At 37.6% G+C, this 20,028-nt stretch overlaps 2 protein-coding genes across 4 annotated transcripts; one reads left to right on the plus strand and one right to left on the minus strand.

The window, feature by feature from the left end:
* The first annotated feature begins 1,429 nt into the window (after positions 1 to 1,429).
* LOC122071785 (chaperone protein dnaJ C76, chloroplastic) lies at positions 1,430 to 4,535 on the plus strand. Its single transcript, XM_042636192.1, has 4 exons — positions 1,430 to 2,007; positions 2,381 to 2,637; positions 3,041 to 3,224; positions 3,801 to 4,535. The coding sequence occupies exons 1-4, from the start codon at positions 1,615 to 1,617 to the stop codon at positions 4,467 to 4,469; spliced, it is 1,503 nt and encodes a 500-aa protein (XP_042492126.1). The 5' UTR covers positions 1,430 to 1,614; the 3' UTR covers positions 4,470 to 4,535.
* Positions 4,485 to 14,771, minus strand: LOC122071786 (rRNA-processing protein fcf2-like). Of its 3 annotated transcripts, XM_042636195.1 has the most exons (7): positions 14,502 to 14,771; positions 13,565 to 13,628; positions 9,311 to 9,591; positions 9,147 to 9,207; positions 5,774 to 5,851; positions 5,496 to 5,611; positions 4,485 to 5,089 (listed from the first exon to the last, which is right to left on the minus strand). In XM_042636195.1, the coding sequence occupies exons 3-7, from the start codon at positions 9,529 to 9,531 to the stop codon at positions 4,978 to 4,980; spliced, it is 588 nt and encodes a 195-aa protein (XP_042492129.1). In that variant the 5' UTR covers positions 9,532 to 9,591; positions 13,565 to 13,628; positions 14,502 to 14,771; the 3' UTR covers positions 4,485 to 4,977. The 3 variants fall into 3 exon arrangements, with proteins under 3 accessions (XP_042492129.1, XP_042492128.1, XP_042492127.1); XM_042636194.1 differs by lacking the exon at positions 13,565 to 13,628 and having other exon boundaries at positions 14,543 to 14,771; XM_042636193.1 differs by lacking the exon at positions 13,565 to 13,628.
* Positions 14,772 to 20,028: the final 5,257 nt, after the last annotated feature.

Consider the following 20,028-nt stretch of genomic DNA (forward strand, 5'->3'; position numbering starts at 1 on the left):
TTTTTTTTTTTTTTTTAATAAAAAAAATGGGAGAGGGATAGGTATGCTAGCATAGTACCTAGGAATTAAGAATGCTAGCGGGATTTTGACCCTAGGATTTGGTCAACTTGAATTAAACCGTTGGATGGAAAAAAGATATACAAATTTTTAATCCACGATTGCAATACCTTTCCTCTCTCTCTTTCTCTCTCTTCTCGTCGGAAAAGATATTCATTTTACTAGATCCAGCCGGAGAAAGCGAACTCCAGTGGGAGGTGTCATAAGGAGAAAAATTTCACACCGAAGCAATGAGATATGTGATGGCCAGTCCTCTTCTCCGAAATAGGTCCAACAACAAATGGGGTACTTTGCTTTTCTTCAAGGAAACGCCTAAATCTTCAATGTCACGAACTGTATGGCCCTCCGCACATCCTGACAATCTCCTTTTGAGTGAAAGTTAATGGACGAAACAAAAGAGAAGAGTGACAATCGAGATTGGGAGGAGGAGGAAGAAGTAGCAGAAGAGATTAAAGAAGAGGGAAGAGAGGAACGAGTAGCAGTAAAAGCGGCTTCAATGAGAGCCATCTCTTCTTCGCTCACGATCTCAATTGGGATTTCAGGAATGTTGTTGGGAGAAGCTTCTCCACTGACTCCTCTGGTTTGAGCCACTACTACCTATCCCTCTCAATCCGATGGGTCTCATCGTTCCAGCCGTTAGAAAATCCGTGTAGTGGAGCTCGCTTCCTCTGCTTCTGAAGACGGAGTTGGGCAGGACTAGAACCAAGGTGGTGGTCGAAGGCAGTTCCGGTGGATCAAGGTGATGCCCAATGTCAAGTTTTTCGCGGGCGAAAACTCACTAAAGAGGTTCTTCGGCGTCTACGACGGTCACGGTATGATAGCAAAGGATACTATGGAGTGGCGGTATTGGGCAGGTTCCGTAAGACCTCGCCACATGAACGGATGAGATTTTGTTTTCTTCATCTAACGGTTAAAATCTCGCTAACATACATAATTCCTAGGTAATGCATTAGCATATCTGTTCTTTTCCCAAAAAAAAAAAGAAAAAAAGAAGAATTATAAATAACAATCCGTTAGTACATCATATTCACCCGGAAGGTGTGAATTTTCTAATCTAACCTTATTAGCAATGTCTCATGAACACATCATAAGCGTTATAGAGTTTCTGCACTTGTCGAGAAAAGGAATAGAACCAAACCAAGAATATATTTTCCACAAAGTTACAAAGGTGAGGAGAGGCCAGCTGTTGCTTGAGTGCTTTGGAATATTGTATTGATAAGAGAGATTCATTGGCTCTCTCCTGCCCACATAGCCTCCCACTAGCCATGAATCAAGCACCACACTCTTAAAATAAGGATTCTGTTTTTTGTGGGAAGTGTCTCACCGGTGCCTAGACATGCGGGGAGGTGAAAAGATCAACCCGCCTCCATGAAATAGAAAATGATTCTTATGTGAATGCTACCGACCAATAACATGACTTTATTGGGGGCAATTCCATAATTCAACACCAAAAATTTATTCCCAAGCAAAATATCTTCAGTCGCTGTTCTTATATGAAATAAAGCATCAACTGCTCTCTCCCTCTCTCTATACTTTTCTTATCCTCAAAACTTGAAAATGCCTTCTGCAGGTCTTCTTTCATATACTCCCCCAGCTTCAACCATCATCACACCTTCAAACCTAAACCCTAATCAAGCTCAACTTACGTTCCTGTTCTGCTCTCCAAGCCCACCACCTAGATCTCTCCATCATGGATCTCTTTACAAGTCCTGCAGGGCTTCATCATCATCATCATCTTCTTCGTCTTCTTCCATTACAGACTTTGATCTCTACGATCTTCTTGGCATCGACAGCACATCGAATCTATCACAAATAAAGGACGCTTACCGTTCGTTGCAGAAGCGGTGCCACCCGGACATTGCTGGTCCGGCCGGCCATGACATGGCCATCATTCTCAACGAGGCTTATGCTGTTCTCTCCGATTCCAATTCACGTTTCATCTACGACAAGGTAAGAGAGGGCCTACTTTAATTTTTGCTAACAGGGTATTCAAGACTTTGCCTAACAAGTCCCGTGGACCCATATTAGTCTAACAATCATACTTGATCGAAGTTTAATAAAAATTATTCAATTTTCACTGAAAGTAAAAAAGTGCACTAAACACCCGTGTGGGTGTCCCCAGAAGATAAGAGGAAAAACTTAGAACCACACGTTTCTTGAGGCAAAGATCCCTTATCAATTCAGCTATTTTTGGGGTTGATTTTAGCTGTCCAATAGTATGACTATTCAACAAAATTTCACATGGTTGGGGGATATGTTATGGAATGTGCGCATAGGTGATACGGCCTCTCTTAAATGAAATGACATCCGTTGATGGGTGCAGGAACAATCGAAAATGGAAGAATTTAGAGGGTACACAGGGAAGCCACTCTACTCAACATGGTTTGGATCGGAGACGGAAGAACGTGCAGTGTTCGTCGATGAATTAAAGTGTGTTGGCTGCTTAAAATGTGCCCTACTTGCCCAGAAGACGTTCGCCATTGAATCAGCTTATGGTCGGGCACGGGTTGTGGGGCAATGGGCTGACCCGGAAGACACTATCCAGGAAGCTATTGAGGCTTGTCCTGTTAATTGCATCTGGTATGAATATATTATCATTATTTTTTTATTTTTTTTATTGGGGAGTTAGAATCCATTTCTTAACCGTATTTTCTGCCGGCCCTTCCAAACCCGTTTACAAATGGGTGATTCGGGTTGGTGATATTTCTTAGGTCCAAACCTATTGATCTTGAGTCTTGACCTACCTAAAGCCAACCCATGGGTTGGAATGCTATTTTACTTCACTTCTATTCATGGTTTAAGGAATCAGATAGAATCAGATAGAATCGGTATCAGTCGAGGCTGATCTCATATCAATTGCTTTCAAAATAAAAATATAAAAAAATAAAAAATAAAAAAGAGGCCTAGGTCAATCTCAATACCGATTCCAATATCTTAAACCATGTTTTTATCTTCGGTCTAAGGACTACATCTTCTAAAACAGGACTGTGGAGAGGTCTAACTTGGCAGCCTTGGAATTCCTAATGTCCAAGCAGCCACGTGGCAATGTCAGAATGAGTATTGGAAATACTGGTGGAACACGAGTGGCTGATGTATTAACTGATGTGGAGAAGTTTCAATCCAGATATGTTGATGCCAAAAGAAAAGCTGCCAAGTCTGATTCAAAGGTAAAGTGTAAATACAAAGTTACCCTTATCTTTTTACACTTTTGGTTGGGTTAACAATTGCTTAGTTTGGACCAGTTTTGATTCAGTTTTATTCGTTTCGATATGAGAATGAATGAAATCAAAACATAATCCAATAAGAGTGCACAAGCTTCTGTTCCATTTTGATATGGGTTTGAGTTTTTTATTGATTTACCACAATCATGTAAATATATTTAGAAGTATGATAAAATATGTTTTTTTTTTTTTTTTTAATAAATATTGAACTAATATCAGTTTTGATCCAGTTTTTACAGTTCAATTTGGTGTCTTATTAGGTGCATTCCAGTTTGGTTTAGGTCACACAAAACCCCAGTTTCGAACTTGGTTTGATTAGATTCAAGAAGTTCAGTTCAGTTTGATTTGATTAGATTTCAATCAACTTGGTTTGGTTTTCTCGGTTCAAAATAGGTTTTAAATGGATATATACGGATTGAACTGGGTCACGGGTCCGACCCATTTTTTGAAACCCGATTTAGGCAGCTGAGGATCCGTTTTGATGTTTTGCCTAAAGCACCCTTGAAAATGTGGTTTCTTCAGGATTCAGACCTCCAAAGAGAAGCTAGAATGTCCGCCATTCACTCCATTAGATCATTCTCAAATTGGTGGTACTGGACATCACCTAAAGATGCCGGAGAATTGGAAACCTGCCGGAATTTAATTCCGGTAACAAAAAAGTCCACTACTTTACCAGGTACAGCCAAGCTTAGAGAAGCAGTTGCTGCAAAGAAACAAGCTGCAACAGAGAAAATTGGATCCTCCTTGTCTAACAGTAGTTACAGCCTAAATCATGATGAGTACTGGAAACCATCACCCCTAATACTTCCTGCTGCTACAACAACTGATCAGAGCTCTGATTCTAATTCAACTTCAGGGCCTAGACCTAAGACAAGGACAAAGGTCAATGAAGAAGAAGAGAAGTATGAGGCAGACTATCGAAGGGATCCCATCCGGTGGAGGATTCCGGTGGCAATGGCAACTGTTGGGGCAGTTATAGTACGGTGGCAACTCGGAGATCAAGGGTCAAGTGGAAGTGGTGGGTTGAAAGATCACATAGGTGGTTCAATGGTGTTAGAGATTGTTAATAGTTCTTGGTTACAAGTCACTTTGGCTGGAGTCACTTGGTATCTCATTGGTATGGCAATGGTAGAATTGGTGGATGCTCTTAGAATCATGGGCAAGAATGCTGGAAATAGATCAGAAAGATAAATTGTATATCACATATAACAATTCAAACTATTGATACTATTTGTATAGATTATATTTTGGTTTTCATTTCTTATTGTGTCATGAGTATATTATTCAACAAAAATAAATCTAACTACATGATTTGTGAACTGTGCCTCTAGAAGTGTTTAGTTCACGGTATCAGTCTTTGGCAACACCAATACGTATAAGCCATATTGGGACGTATCGGACTGATATGGGATCAAACCAGAATTTTTTTACCAAAAAAAGGGATGTCTGTACTGTCTCTGCTGATCCGTATTAGCCAGGTATCGTATTGAATATTGTAATTAAATTCACATCTGCTACACTGAGATGTTAATGTAACCTTCAGCAGTGACCATCCTTCACAACAAAAATCAGGCCGGGCCGCAGTCAATCGAGAAGGGAAGAGGACAATGTCAGATTGCATTGAGGCATGTCCACCACAATAGGAGTTTCCTATCAATCGAAGAAGCATTGAAACAGATAGGATAGTGTTTTGCTATGTTCAAACATGCCTTCTTTCCTTAGCACGCTTCCAGGAATGCTTACTCTTGATCTTCCATTTCTGGTTCCCAACTGTGTGGTTCTGCTCCTGAATCTCTTGAACCTTCCGTTTCCTACAAAAGAATAGATCTCAGGAAACTCAGCAACAAAGGTCATGATTCAAAGCTATTGAGCACAATAGATAAGATCATAAGAAAATTCAGAAATCAAGGAAGGAAATCAGGGAAACTAGAATTCCCCTTTTTTTTATACTCTCATTCCACTTGTGCAGGATTATGTCCTGAATCATCAGATGCAAATTTAAAGACAGAGCGAAACAAAAATAGCTATGATGAAAACAAAGAGTCTCAGAATAAGCATTTGAATCTCCAAGATCCTTTTGGGGAAGGGGGAATAGGTTATCCTAGTTTGAAATATCTATTTAAGACAATTAGCAAAACTCAGTGAAACAGTTATTCCACAGTTGTAACCAAGCAAACAAATAGATGAATGCCAGAAGTCATGACGCAGCATTTATACCTGTAGTCCCCAAGGGACCGATCGGAAAGTAGCTCATCTGCAAGGGTTGCTTTTCTTTCCTTCTTAGTGAGCCTTCCCGAGAAAAAATCTGACGCAGACTCGATTACTGTACCAACCTGAATGATTTATGAAGCAAACAGAGGCCTTGCTAATTAATCAAATCGACATGGACAAATACAAACAGAAAATCAATTAAATGATCTCATCTACTTCACAAAAGTAGGACATACTTTTGCTGGAAAAAAAGAAAATATATACTGCTATAATCCATAACTCACCTGAAAATACTTGGGAAGTGTCTTTGACTTTGAATCACCCTTTTTGTAATGCCTCTTTGGATCAATTACACTACGCAACTGCACCATAATAATTAAAATATCAACAACAATCACTTACGCTTCTCCAAACAGAAAAAAATCACCAAGCTAACAAAGCAAAATCTGAAAGATTTTAGAGAAACAGATATGGGTATATGATCAACATTAAAGGCTTTATCATTGTACAGATTTCATATAGTATTACAAGTTGAGGAAGCAATCTATGTATAGTCAGTTTGGGTTATAATGGTCTTTGGTCAAAGGGATCAGAAAACCTACACAAAAGCGAAAACTAAAGCCAACACTGACCGCATAAAGCATGATATCAACACTGACCAGAATATTTAATTATTTAATCAAGCTTATGATTATGACCTGAAAAACTGTAAAATGCATGATCTCAACACTCTCCAGGATATTGAGAATGAAATATATAGTGTAGTATCATAAAGACCAGAATATTGTTTTGAGGGATAAATATTATATAATATGCGTGCAAAATTAAACCAAAATCTCAATTCTGACAGCATAACTCAAAAACAACTATAAAAGCATGCCAACCTAATGAATCAAGATGGTTGTCAGAACCTAACAAAGTCAGCAACAACCATTTTATTATCATGGCTTCTTAGACCCACACATCCAACAATACTATTTCCAGCTTTGCATTATTCACTTTTAAGAGAATAACATAATCAGATATAGACTCAGAGTAAAGGGCGCACCCAGAGCACATGGCTCCCACCACTGCGGGGTCTAGGGAGGGAAAATGTATGCAGATTTACCCCATTTTTGCAGGGAGCCTGCAATGATGATTAATGAATAAAAAATGTATGACAAGGCTGATCACTTCTATCAATGTACTGTTGTGCAAATTTGCACTGCCCTAAGGTTTTGTTTATCATTTTTTTTCATGGACAAAGGTTTTTGTTTAGCATCAGAAATCTTAGGGGGAATAAATATTTGTCAGGGTAGGGAAACCAAATTCTGAAGGTTGGTTGATAAACGTAAGTTTGCAAAGGATCAGTTGAATGTTCTAATAAAGTTCATTAGGATGATCTACAGTTAGAAGTATGAAGTGGGGTATTAGACATTGATGAGAAATTTTTTATTTTAATGATATAGTAAGGCAGAAGCATAAGACTAAAGACTGATCACCTAGACAGAGACACCCAAAAGCTGAAGCTATGGAAGATCAAAGTCTGACATTAAGATATTTTCCCCATCTACAAGCAGAAGCAAAATAGAGGAGACTATGAAGAAGCCCTCCATGGAAGAGTAGTGAAAGATCAAATATCATCCAAGTGGCCAAAAACCTGTTAGAAAGCTATCACATGGATATTTGTAGAAACTAGAATTTATTACCCTTCTGGTCCGTCTAAACCTAATTGAGAATTGAGATAGGTCTATGATTTGAAAAGTCAACCGATTCCAGAATGAGATCAAAACAACATAACTAAGACTGAAATTAGCCTGAAATCAACTCAGACTTGACTGAATCAGTATAGTGAAATGAACTGAAACCAAAGACTCAAAAGGAATAAGAAAAAAGACCAAGTTGTTTAACCGAACCAATCCAACAACAATACTATGAAGGACCATGGCCACCAGATGATCACAATGCTAAATCAAAATCATTGCTTAGAATTGTGCACACCATGTTTATTTTAAATAACTGTGGTTGGTTAATCCTGAACATCTTCATCCCAAACACCTTTTTGATTGGACTTAAGAGGACTCAGCCCAGAGAGTTAAAAGACTTAACAACACTCCCTAGAGCCTGCATACGTGATACCTTGGAAGATGAGATTGCACAGGCAGAAGAGACATCACTGACTTCAATACTACAAGATCAAGCAATATAGTTGACGTGCACTTTCATGCCATAGGTGTCCACAGGAGCCTAAAATCTATCTTCGTCCTTTTGTTTCTTAGGCTCTTTAGGAGAATGAAATAACCCCACCAAAAAAAAAAAAAAAAGGTTGGAAACATTCTAATACGTTTAACTAATACTCTGCATTAAAAAAAAACTCTCTGCTCCGACCATGATGCTGAGTCACTAGAAGGTCCACTACATCTACCGAACCATCTTTTCTGAAACACTAGAGAAACATTGGGAAAGCTATGACAGCTTGCGTAAGTATCCACTTGTGGTGCAGTGGATTTCAGCTGATAAGACGTGGGGTTTGTGAAGGATAAGGATGAAAGAGAACAAAACAAAGTCATTTCCATGTATATGAACTAAAGCAACTTGAAAAATTGAAGTAGGTAAACTAATAAAAAAAAAAGGGCGTACCCAACGCATGAGGCTCCCGCATGTGTGAGGTCCGGGTGGGTGAGAACTATGCAGCCTTACCTCGAGAATGTCGAGAGGCTATTTCGACCACTTGACCACCAGGTCACAACATTCGTACCTTTACCACTTGACCAAGTGCGCCCCTTAAAGTAGGAAAACAATCCCCTACATAATCTAACTCTATCTAAAACTCCCATATATAAAAAGTAATTAAAAGTCACAAAATAACCCAAATCGCATGCACGGCCTGGTTTGGGTAAAAATTGGTTCAATGAGGAAACAGACTCTTTCCTCCTCTTTTTTACTTGCATCACATTGCCACCAAAGGGCAACCTTGTAGATGCACACAAACAGTATAAACTGATCTTTAAGTCATCAAAGCTAGTATCCAAACATCAAAGGACTTCAGTTGAAGGAAGTGAACCAAGAGAAAAAATCATAAACAGATGCAAATTAGCTTATCTTGAATATTTTTACAGGTTGACCATTGAATCATTTTATGTTCCTGTCAGAGGTCTGATATCTATTATAGTCCTTACATTTTATAACGAACTGTTGTGTACCCAAACAGAAAACCGTCCACGAACTAACTTTGAGAGCAATTATATGGACTCTGCATCTGAATGGATCGAATGTTTCCCATATTAGTTACTCAAGTTTTCAGAAATAGATCATAAGTTGCCAACAACTATGCTGCATAAACTCTTCCACACATGGAATGAATCTGCATGTATTTGCTCGACACCACCTCGCAGGAGGGAAAAAAATGTATCTACCATCTCTTCAGTCAAAATCAAGATGCAAGTGAGCTTCCCCATTTTCCATGTTCTTCATCTCTTCATAAATAATGTGTTCATAAACATTTACCGTAGGCCTTTTCAAACAGAAAAATATGTGAATTACCCAAGACATCAATATAAGCATTTTTATGACCACCCAAGTCATCATAAGGCTAAAAGTGCAAGCATACAAGTTCTAAAGCAATTTTGAGCAAAACAAAATCAAAAGTCATAATAGAAAACAAGGGAAGGTACACACCTTTAGCATTTGGAGATCTTTCTTTAACTCCGGAGTGATGGTTGGGGCAGGCATTTCAAACCTGTGTACACATAAAAGAAATTATAAAATCACAAATACTGGTAATGGCACACCTTGCTACCTGCAACCTTGAACAAACTTATCTTTGTTGGCATCCCACTTACCAGCTTTTACCAGCAGTATCTTTAACTTGTTTCCGCAGAAACTTGTTCATCTTTCTAGGATCATTGGGTGGAACAAAGAGTCCATCAACAAGCTCACTTTCAGGCTTCCATACCACATTTTCAGGTAATTTCTGTAATACCTCATGCCCAGTTTTTGTCACTGATGGGAGAGGTACTTTTGGCTCCCATACAAGGCCAATGGATGACTTTTTCTCAGCCATTCTATTTTAATCAAACTCAAATGGTATGTCCCAATGTATCTACTCTTTTAATCTAGCAACCTACATTTAAAAACAAAAACATCATCAGATTTGGAAAAACCACAACAGCCAAGAAGAAGCCCTCATAGGAACACATGATAATTTTCAACAAACATAAAGAAGGTCGACTATCAACTTCAACATCCTCAAATGAACCCTAAATTATAAGAGAAACTAAATACATTCGAGAAAATATTAGCAACATGAACAGACACTAGGAGAGAGAATCACAACCCACCAACCCCCATCCCAACAACCCCAGTCCCCACAATGAATTTATTTACATCAAAGGGTCATAAACATAGAAAATAAAAAGAACACATAACTGCAGATTACAAAAAAATAAAAAATAAAAAATAAAATAAAATAAAAAATAAAAGATGTGGTATTTAACATAGCAGGAAAAAGAAGAATATTAGCTAGAGAACATAAACAAATTCATTGGGTCACTTCGAGGTAGGAATCAATGAAATATAAGTGGAAACCTAATAAAGAAAAATTGGTTTTTCTTCCTCCAAAGGACTCAGACTAAGTTACAGTTTGAGTTCATCAGCAGGTTATATAACACTAAAGTAATACATCCAATTAATAGCATCAATCAAATAAGTAACAAATTTTCATGTCCTAATACCAGCACCAACAGTAAGACCATCAATCAATCGCCCTCCACCAGCAACTTTTTTTTTTCAAAGTTCAAATCAACCACCCTCAAGATACCCACAAAACCAAACACAAAAAACATATGTTTCATCTCAAAACATTAAACAGTAACAAATCTGAAAGATGGGAAAGAAAGGAGTTAACATCAAGAGAACAAATCCCCGGTAGAGAAATGGGGGAACAACTATTAACAGAAGCTCACCAGAAAATAGAATCATGAATCAAGTATTAGCATCTAAGAATGCTTAAATTGAGTAAGAAATGCATGAAAAGGCAGAATAAAAATGATTTGGTAAAGCTTCGGTGAAGATAAGTCTAGGAACCTGGGTTCAAAGGTGGCTTTTGCATAATAGTGTTGGAGAAGACCGTCCTGGGACCATAGTTGTCAAGGCGACGACTTGGCGTCCAGGCGGTTTGCCTGGGGCCTAGGCGACAGTCGCCTTGTGTTTTGACACTTATTTTTTATATTTATTGTTTCATTCACTTAAGATGTTATTCATAAATAAGCAAATACCCTCTATTTGAATCCAATAAAAATAGTTTAAAAATCAAATTCCAAAAAGATTAGTCCAAGAACAAAAACTGGACTTTGGTTATAGGGGCGAATTTCAACTTTTAAATGCTGGTGTTTTTCTCAATTATGAAAATTTAATGAATCCTTTCATGTTAAAACATTGTCAAAAACCAAAAGTCATGTAAAATAATCTTTTGTTTTGATATCCATAAATTATTTTCACTTAGACGATTTTAACAGCATTCGTGCACTATAAATAAGTTTGGTCGAAGCATAATTTTGTCATTACAACTCAGATATAAGTAATCTTAGACTTGTTGGAAAGCTGATTTTATGTTATACCTAATATAAAAAGTCTCATGTAAAAATAAAATCATTTGACCAGTCAAAATTATTATAAAACAAGAGCATTTCTCTAAATATTGATTTTTTATCACTTAATGTTGATTTTTTATGATTTGATGTGGATAAATGTTGATTTTCATGACTTTTTTTTTTTTTTTTTTTGTGAATAAATAATTCATCACCAAGGAGAAAGTAAAAAAAACTTACAACCCTTAAAAAAGGGGGAGAGAAAAGAAAAAGCCCAGCTCAAGGGGGGCATTCCTGATAATGGACCTCGGCAGCTCCCAGGAATTTACAATATGTCAGTTCCTAATGGATGGATTACAAGAGAAGGAAATCCGAGATATCTTTGCTTTGACATCGAAGGAGATGGAACACCAAATTTTATCCAAAGAGTGAGAGTTGAAGGTCCATTTCCTATGATTTCTTTCCATCCAGATCTGATTGATTGTTGCACAAAAAGCGAGCTTTCCCACTAGGTCACAAATAGTCTTGCCACGAAAGGTCATGTCCATTCAAATCCATTCTTTATGAAAAAAGAGGATTCTTTTAGTGGCAGACCAACATTTGGCAAAAATCATTTTTCCAGATGGATTTAGAGACCGTACAAGCAAAGAAGAGGTGATCCACAGATTTCGACTCATTCCCACAAAGGATACACATCGGATCAGTCAGGATGCCTCTTTGGATGAGGAAACTATGCGTAGGCAAGGAGTTGGTGAATACTCTACAGGTTGTGAAGCTACGCCAAGGAATGTGATGCGGAAACCAAATGAGATTGTGCCAGGGAGTGGCTGAACCATGGATCCTAACAAAATCCCAAGCAGCCTGGGCAGAGAAGGTCTTGGAAAAAAAGGGCATCAAAAGAGTAGAGTGATGTCTTTGCCTCTGGGAGTCCCAGATGACCGGCAGGGAGTTCCAAATATCAGCAAGCTAGCTCGAGGGAAGAGTTGGGGTAGCCCAAGCACCAGAAAATATAATGTCTGCAACCAGGGCGAGCTTGGGCAATCCAGAGTTATATATGTTTCTGGCGCTAACAGCATGGTAGAGGACTCCTTTAAGATGCCATGGATCAAGCTAAAGAAAGGTAGACAGCCCATTACCAACTTGAGAAGAGATAGCGGCGGGGGTTGCCATGGTCTTACGCCAAGCCCAAGAAGTATCAGCCCGAGTTTTCACTGTCCAAAAGGAGTCAATCCTGAGGAGGTTCGAGTACACTCACTTAACACATACTATCCTTCTTATATATAATCTTCCAAGCCAGTTTGATGATTCCAGCAGAGTTCACCTCTTTGATCCTTCTTAGGCCCAAACCTCCTTCATTTTTGGGAAAGCAAATAGCAGCCCAGCTAGCGAGGCGAAGGAATCTTGTACACTCACTTCTTTTCCACAAGAATAAAGCAAAAATGGACTCAAACTTGGAGATGATGGATTCCAGAAAACCGAAAACACCCGACCAAAAAATGTAAGAAGCTTGAAAGACTGATCTGATGAGCTCTAATCAGCCACCAAAAGATAGAAGCCTTCCTTTCCAGAGCTGAAGGCGCTTCCTAATGAGGTCAAGCAATGGGGTGCAATGGTGGGCGAAGAGCCTGGTCGGTATGAGAGGGAGCCCCAGATATTTTACCGGTAATTGTCCCAAGCAGAAGCCAGTTTGGACTAGGATGGATGCTTAGGCAGAGTCAGAGATCCCAGCTAGGAAAATAAGAGAATTAGCCGGATTGATACGGAGACCTGACATAGTAGCAAATTGGTTCAAGGCTTCAAGCAAATCATAACGTTCTGCATAGAGGAGGGGTCAGCTCTAGAAAAGATCATCAAATCATCAGCAAATGACACCAGGTGAGTAAGCTTGATAGCTTTACATTTGGGGATGGCAGAGATGTGGTTCTGATCAGTGGCCACATGCAAATTTCTGGAGAGAACTTCTATGGCCAGGCAAAAAATGTAAGAAGAAAGAGGGCATCTCTATCCAATCCCCACAAAGAAAGGCGAAGAACTCCACTAGACTCCAGTTGACCAACACTGATAAGTGGGGAGCAGCAATACAGTTATAAATTCAGTTTGTGAAGATTGGGGGAACTAAGGACCATGATGATGTAGTCCCATCTCAATGAGCTTACTATTTTCTAACATTATTTAGTAAGCTACATATACCTTATATCATAAAAAATCAACATTAAATCACATCAAGTCATGATATTTTATCATGACTTGATGTGATTTAATGTTGATTTTTTATGATATAAGGTATATGTAGCTTATTAAATAATGTTAGAAAATAGGGAAGATAAAAAATAACACTTGTTCACCTTAAGGCGGGCGCCTTCTCGCCTAAACGCTTAGACAACCCTCTAACGCCTTGGTTCGCCTTGACATCGTGATAATTATACCTGGGACTGTTACCAATCCCTAGCTTGGACAGAACAATGATGGAGAGAGAGAGTGAGAGACCGGGAGTGAGAGAGATCTTACCTTCTCTGGCGCCTGCAACAGTTTGGAGGTCTTGGTCCTTTTATATTCCGCGATGACGTTAGGGCTTCGCATAGTAAGTTCGGGAACAAAAATAATATAAGAACGGATACATACGGCAATTAAAAGACTCTACATAAATAATACTTTTAAAAAATAGGCACAATAAAACCCATACGAAAATGATATGTTGTGTGTTGAATACAATCGCTCCATAAAATCTGAGAGTAAAAATACGGGTTTATTCTGGTATTAAGAATGAACTAAAACTGATTATTTGCAACTAAATTCTAATCTCCCATGCTTTCATGAACACTTGAATCCAAATATCAATGACATTATCTCATCAAACATAAAAGGTAAAAAGAAGCTGCATATATCTCATTGATATTGATAGAATGTTGTCATTAGGGTCCAACCATAATAGTACTTTTTCTAAGATTAGTGGAGTGGAGTATGACCAATATAAAGCAGTAACGTCATTGAGCATGGTGAGTTGGACCTCTTGGAAGGCTGGGGTCAGTTTTGATTGGATAAGAAGAAAAACAGTAACCTCATCGAATAGTAACCTAGGTTGAAAATGTCTCAATATACTTTCCAAACAAATACACTGAAGCCCCCAGTCTACTGTCTCATCTGAACATGTATAAAACTTCCATTCTCCAGAGAGAAGATATAGAATGAAGGGATTTGTTGGTCACCTAATCGATTTCAGTTACCAACAAGCAAAGAATTCAGAGTATTTATATAAGGATGGACAGGAAAGACGTGTGGTGGGACATTAATTGTTGTTAACTAGTTATCCTAATTACAAATTTTAACACACCTTGAGATAAGACAGATCAAGGATTCTCAAGGCAATACACTTCTTGCGCAGAAGCTCGTTTATGAGATCTGTGATCCTCAAACATAGTCACAGTTTTAGAAGAAAAAGACTTACAAGAGGAGTAGACACGCTGGCCAGGGAAGAAGGATGTCTACCTCCTGTCGTTGCAATCACTTTCCGGCCATTGCAATCACCTCCGATTGGATTTTCAACAACTGATGGAAAGGGAAACGAAGAAGATGATGGGAGCAAGGGCTAGGGTTCCCCTCTTATGCTCGCCCTTGATCTTCGGTCGCGGGGAACAGGGACAAAGAAGAACTGGGCAAGGGGCAAGGGGCAAAGGGGCAAGGGTTTCGCCTCCTTGGTTTTCGTGCACCAAAGAAAGAAGAAGAGGTTTAGGGTTTTCTATATTTATCATACGAGATGGAAGAAGGGGTCGGGTTATTTGGGTTTTAAGATTTTTTAAAAACATATAAACTTATTATATGCCTATTATTTGTATATACTCTTATCTTTAAAAAAATGCATAGAATTCTTATCTATAGAATTATATGGATTTTTTTTTTTTTTTTTTTTTTCCAGTTAAATGTTCAGCTATGTGTTTAATATGCGACTTACCAACTACGGGGACTGTGGCACTGCGTAGGGAAAGGTTTGCGTAGGGAAAGGTTTACGTAGTGTTAGGTTGCGTAAATCTGTTGGTGCATGTGTTGATTCTAGACAATAATTCCATAGAATGAGCTTTATGTGGAATCATAATTTTTGAAGGATTAGCTGTTTGGTTACTTTGAGTCTGTCAATTGGATTCATCTGAATTCTGCCTGAATAACTGTTCGGTTGCCTTGAATCTATTAGTTGGATTCATCTTTCTCTCCTTGAATACAATTTTTTTTTTTTCTTTTCTATTTATTTCTTGACAATCAAACTAAAAGCCTTCAACTCCAAAAATCCTTCCAAATGAAGTAAGGAAGGATATCCATTTAGCCCTTATATTTTCATCAACCTATCAATTTAAGGAATTAAACTGGCCAGATCATCAAAGGATGAAGTATCTACCATTAAATCAATTATCTCTTTTGTTTTTATATTTATCTAGCCAACAAATCAATCTCTATAAAGGTAGAATTCCTTTTAGCAAAAATAACCCCATCCATCTCATCAAAAAAGTCAGCAAAATTTTGGGTAGTGAAGGATTTGGATATGGGAACAAATCTTTTCATCCCTAAGATCAAAGAACCAAGCCATCAAAAACATAATCCTCCTAAGTCAAAAATCACAAGTCCAATTGGATGGGCAGTGTTCAGATTTCGGACACAAGCAGGTAGGACCTACATCCTTCTAAGATCAGTACTCTGTTCCATTACACTTACAAACAACAAACAAAAGCTTATCCCAACTAAATGGGATCGACTACATGGATCCGATATGAAAAAAGGAAAATCAAGAAGCGACAAAATAAGGAAAAATAAGTGAAAAGGGACTAAGGGCCCGTTTGATAACGTTTCAAGAAACGCGTTTCTGTCGTTTCTGTTTCCAGAAACAGCAGAAACGGAATAAAAATCGTTTGATAAAATTGTTCCGTTTCACTTATTTTCAGAAATAGAAATAGAAATTTTTACTTATTTATGGTCCAAGAAACGACCCAGGCGAAACAAGTTGAACTTGTTTCGCCGTTTCTAGAAACGACTTGTGACCATTCTTTCATTGGTTACTATCGACTTCTAAAAACATGACTTATCAAACACCTTCAATTCCATTTCTGTTTCTAGAAACGGAAATTTATGTTTCTGCAGTTTCTTGAAACAGAAACGGCAGAAACGTTATCAAACGGGCCCTAAGAGAAGCAAATAAGGCAGAAATCAAAGAAGCATCACAGTGACATCCCTTAAGTGTTCTATTACACTTATATACATAAATAATTTCTTTGTTTTCCCCAAAAAAATCGCAAATAAGGTGAGAGGAATAATGAAGAGAAAGGGAGTATTCAGAACATCATGAAGCAGTTGAGTTGAGATCTCACTTCAACTTATGGTTTAGAAATAAAAAACAATTAGGTAATTGTCACATTGTTAGAATTCAACTTCGTGGAGTTTCTTATTCCAATTGAGTTAGGGGATCATTATGGGGATAAAGATAGTTCTTGTTAAGCAGACATACTATAACAAAGCTCTAATTATTTCAGCTACATTGTTCTAATTATTTCTTAAACAAGAAGAATAAGATGAAGTGTTATCCAATGAGCTAATTTCCCCTCAGTATTAAACAAAGCCCGGCAATGTGGTTCACCAAAGGAGAACGAAAATCTCTGTTTGCAAATCAACAAAAAAAGACACATCAAGCCTTGTCAAGTAAAAACACCAACCTCATGCCATCGAACAACTGTAGAAAAATATACTACCAGGAAAAAAAAAAGGATAGAATTTAAAAATGGAAAAGAAAGGGAAGTGAAAAGCATTCAGAAACCCCAGGCACATTCCTTTTCATATATCTGTTCTCAGAACCGTATTTACCGAGTCTCATTGCCAACAAACCCCAGAACTATATAAAACCCTAGATTAGTCTAAGGGCTCGTTTGATTTTGTTTCTTCTATTTTTGTGTCTAGAAACAGCAAAAACCATTTCTATGCTAAGAAACGTTTTTTGGAATTGCAAAAAGGTCTTTGATTTTTCTATTTCTTGAAACGTTTTCGATAGTGTAGTCAAGTTCAAGACATGAGTGAAGGCACGACAAATGAAGACATGACGTTGGAGTTGTAAATAAATGGGTCTCACTAATTAACATTGATACAAAGCCATGATTAAGAGTAGGAGCTGGTAGGGATCAAGAAGCATTACAGCTGAGATCTAATGCACAAAAGCTTTTGTAGTAGTAAAGTTCACTTTTTTTGCAGTAAGGGAATGGTCTTTCTCTAGTTCAGTTACCTCAGTTTTTTTCATATAAATTGATGAAGTTCTGATCTAGGGAGAGTTTCTAAAGATTTCACATTGGTATTATGCATTCAGTTTCAGAGACAACCCAGCAAGAAAAAGGGGAAAAAAATGTTGCTTCCTGATAATGCAGAGTAAAAATGGAGGTGGATTTCCAATGATGCATACCCAGTTTCAGAAATATACAGATGATGCATACCCAGTCGCAGGGATGATGGCTTCTGATGATGCATACCCAGTTTCAGAAATATCCAGACAAAATTTTTTTTTCCCAGTTTCAGATATGCATACCTAGTTTCAGCCATAGTTAGCAAATTCGGATTCGGGAATTATTCGGACGGAGAATTATTCGGAATAATTCGGACGATTAATTTAAGGATTCGGTTAAAAAAGCGGTCAAAAAATCTTACTGGGGTTTTTTTTTTAAAAAAAAATTGTTTTTTTTTTTTTTTTTTTTTTGATTTTTTTTTTAAAATAATGTTTAAATGGACCGAATAATTCGGTTTAATTCGGATTCGGTCCGAATTATTCACGAATTATATTCATTTTTGAAAAAGTCGTGAATTTTAAAGAATTTTATTTTTAATTCGGATTCGGTCCGATTTTTTTATAAAATTCTTTAAAATTCGGTTCGGCCGAATAATTCGCGAATTATTCGGCCGAATTGCTAACTATGGTTTCAGCAACCAGAACCCCAAAAATGAATGAAATTTTCAGTTTCAAATGCAAACACTTCGCCAATAACACAAATCAATAGATCAACCAAAAAAAAGAGCAATCAGGCTTGAGATCAGAAAGGGTTTTTGTCGATCTTTCCCACAGAGATCAACAAGAGAAGAAATTAGTGCCAAGGCAGGATCTCTGGAATGGGTTGAACGATGACAGTGGAGTTGCAGGTAGAAATACTACCGATGAATCTAGCTGATCGATGCAAGACGACGAACATTGAGCTTCAGGAACTATAGGGATGAGAAAGTACCTCAAAGCTGGGTTACGGGAACTATAGGGAGCCTAGAGCTTCAGGAACCTGAAGCTCAGGAGCTTGGAGATGGAGCTGCCGCTTCAAAACTTTGGACGAAGATGAGTGGAAAAGGGGAGTTGCAGGTTCACCTTCAGGTTTTCCTTTGGAGTCGCCACTTGAGTGTTGTAGCAAGATACGAAAAGGAGTGCCTTCTATCGGGATTTTGTGAGAAGGGCTTTGACTCACGGCAACCCTTGGAAAAACGGAGACAAAGAGCGTGCAGCAGAGAGGTACAAAGCAAGCGACGGCGAGCAAGCAAGACAGTGAGAGAGCATACCTGCAGGTTTGAGTAGCGACAGGGACGATGGTCTGCTTCGTGCAGCTTGAGACGATGGAGTCGCTAGCTAAGGTCCGATGGTTTGGACTCTAGATGGAATCCAGGTTTATTTATATCAGGGGTAGAAATTAGAATCGCTCGGTTCAATTGTGAATAAATCCATATATTGCTTAACTCATGAATGACTCACCCTTTAGTACAAATTGTGGAATCTTTTTTCTCTCTCTGTGCACAGGAAATTCGTTCTATGGAATTACGCAACCAGACACCATCTTGGGGGTTGAAGAAAGAACTACCAAAGATTTGCAACCAAGGATTTAGTTATCGTTATCTGATACCGATCTGATACTGATCTTGATTAAATCAAATTGGTGTAGATCGGTCATTTTTGCTCTCGTTTTTTCACAGAAAGTATATTTTCTTTATGATTTATCCTTAAATCGATACTGATAATTTATTCATATTGATCAGGTATCAGTATCGATCTCAGTCGATATCGATTCAATATGATGGATCCAATATCAATATTTAGAACTATGTTCGCAAAAAAAAAAAAAGTTGGGTATTAATAATTGAGTAAATTTACTCAAATATTAACACCCATCATCTTTATTTTTTATTTATTTTTTGGTTAATAATAAAAACAGATTTGCTATCACCTAACAAATATTATATCTTTTTGACACCTAGTTCGGTCTCGGCATAGAGGCTACAATCGGAGGTACAACTGATGATATATATATATATATATATATATTTTTTTTTCATTATATAAATAGGGGAGCTTCCTCTGAGCATGTATGGGTAATCTGCATCCTCTAATATTTTTTTTAATTATTTTGTTCTCACTTTTAAAAAATATATATAATAAAATTGTGAGAAGGTGTGGTGAGGTAGATTGATGAACTAATGTTTTTTCTCTACATACATTTATTATTTCATCAAATATTAATATTTAATTAATAAGGAATGAATTGATCCCATAATTTATGCAGTGTTTTTTTCTTTTTTAATCCTTATTGTTTGAATTTAATTTTTAAAATCCATATTGTCCAATTTTTTTTTTTTAATCATCCTGTTCGATTTTCAATTGATTTTAAATGTACCACACCAAACAAAGTTTTTTTGCCAATCTGATTTTAACTAACTATTTGTGATCCCTTCTTTTGCTTCTCTATTTATTGTGGCTAAAGATTTGAATTATGAGTTCTCTATCAAAATCACTCAACTCCGAAGTTTTCCCTTTATAAGTAGTGAATTGAATACTCTTAAATTTTCAAGGTTGTGCAAAATAACTTTGGCAATAGACCTTTTCCATTTGCCTAGTGTTTGTGTTGCTTAAGTGATGCTTAGAACTTAGACGAGAGGAACTTGATTGGGTCTATAGGAAATATGTTAAAATAAGGGGAGAGGGA

The sequence above is a fragment of the Macadamia integrifolia genome, unplaced genomic scaffold (assembly GCF_013358625.1).
Source record: "Macadamia integrifolia cultivar HAES 741 unplaced genomic scaffold, SCU_Mint_v3 scaffold_94A, whole genome shotgun sequence".
Classification (NCBI taxonomy): domain Eukaryota; kingdom Viridiplantae; phylum Streptophyta; class Magnoliopsida; order Proteales; family Proteaceae; genus Macadamia; species Macadamia integrifolia.

Coding starts and splice junctions, on each gene's coding strand:
- LOC122071785 (XM_042636192.1), top strand. CDS start 1,615: ATGCCTTCTGCAGGTCTTCTTTCATATACTCCCCCAGCTTCAACCATC. Junction 2,638..3,040: donor TGTCCTGTTAATTGCATCTG/GTATGAATATAT, acceptor CTTCTAAAACAG/GACTGTGGAGAGGTCTAACT. Junction 3,225..3,800: donor CTGCCAAGTCTGATTCAAAG/GTAAAGTGTAAA, acceptor TGGTTTCTTCAG/GATTCAGACCTCCAAAGAGA.
- LOC122071786 (XM_042636194.1), bottom strand. CDS start 9,531: ATGGCTGAGAAAAAGTCATCCATTGGCCTTGTATGGGAGCCAAAAGTA. Junction 5,852..9,146: donor AAGATCTCCAAATGCTAAAG/GTGTGTACCTTC, acceptor ATTATGGTGCAG/TTGCGTAGTGTAATTGATCC. Junction 5,090..5,495: donor CGGTCCCTTGGGGACTACAG/GTATAAATGCTG, acceptor ATTCTTTTGTAG/GAAACGGAAGGTTCAAGAGA.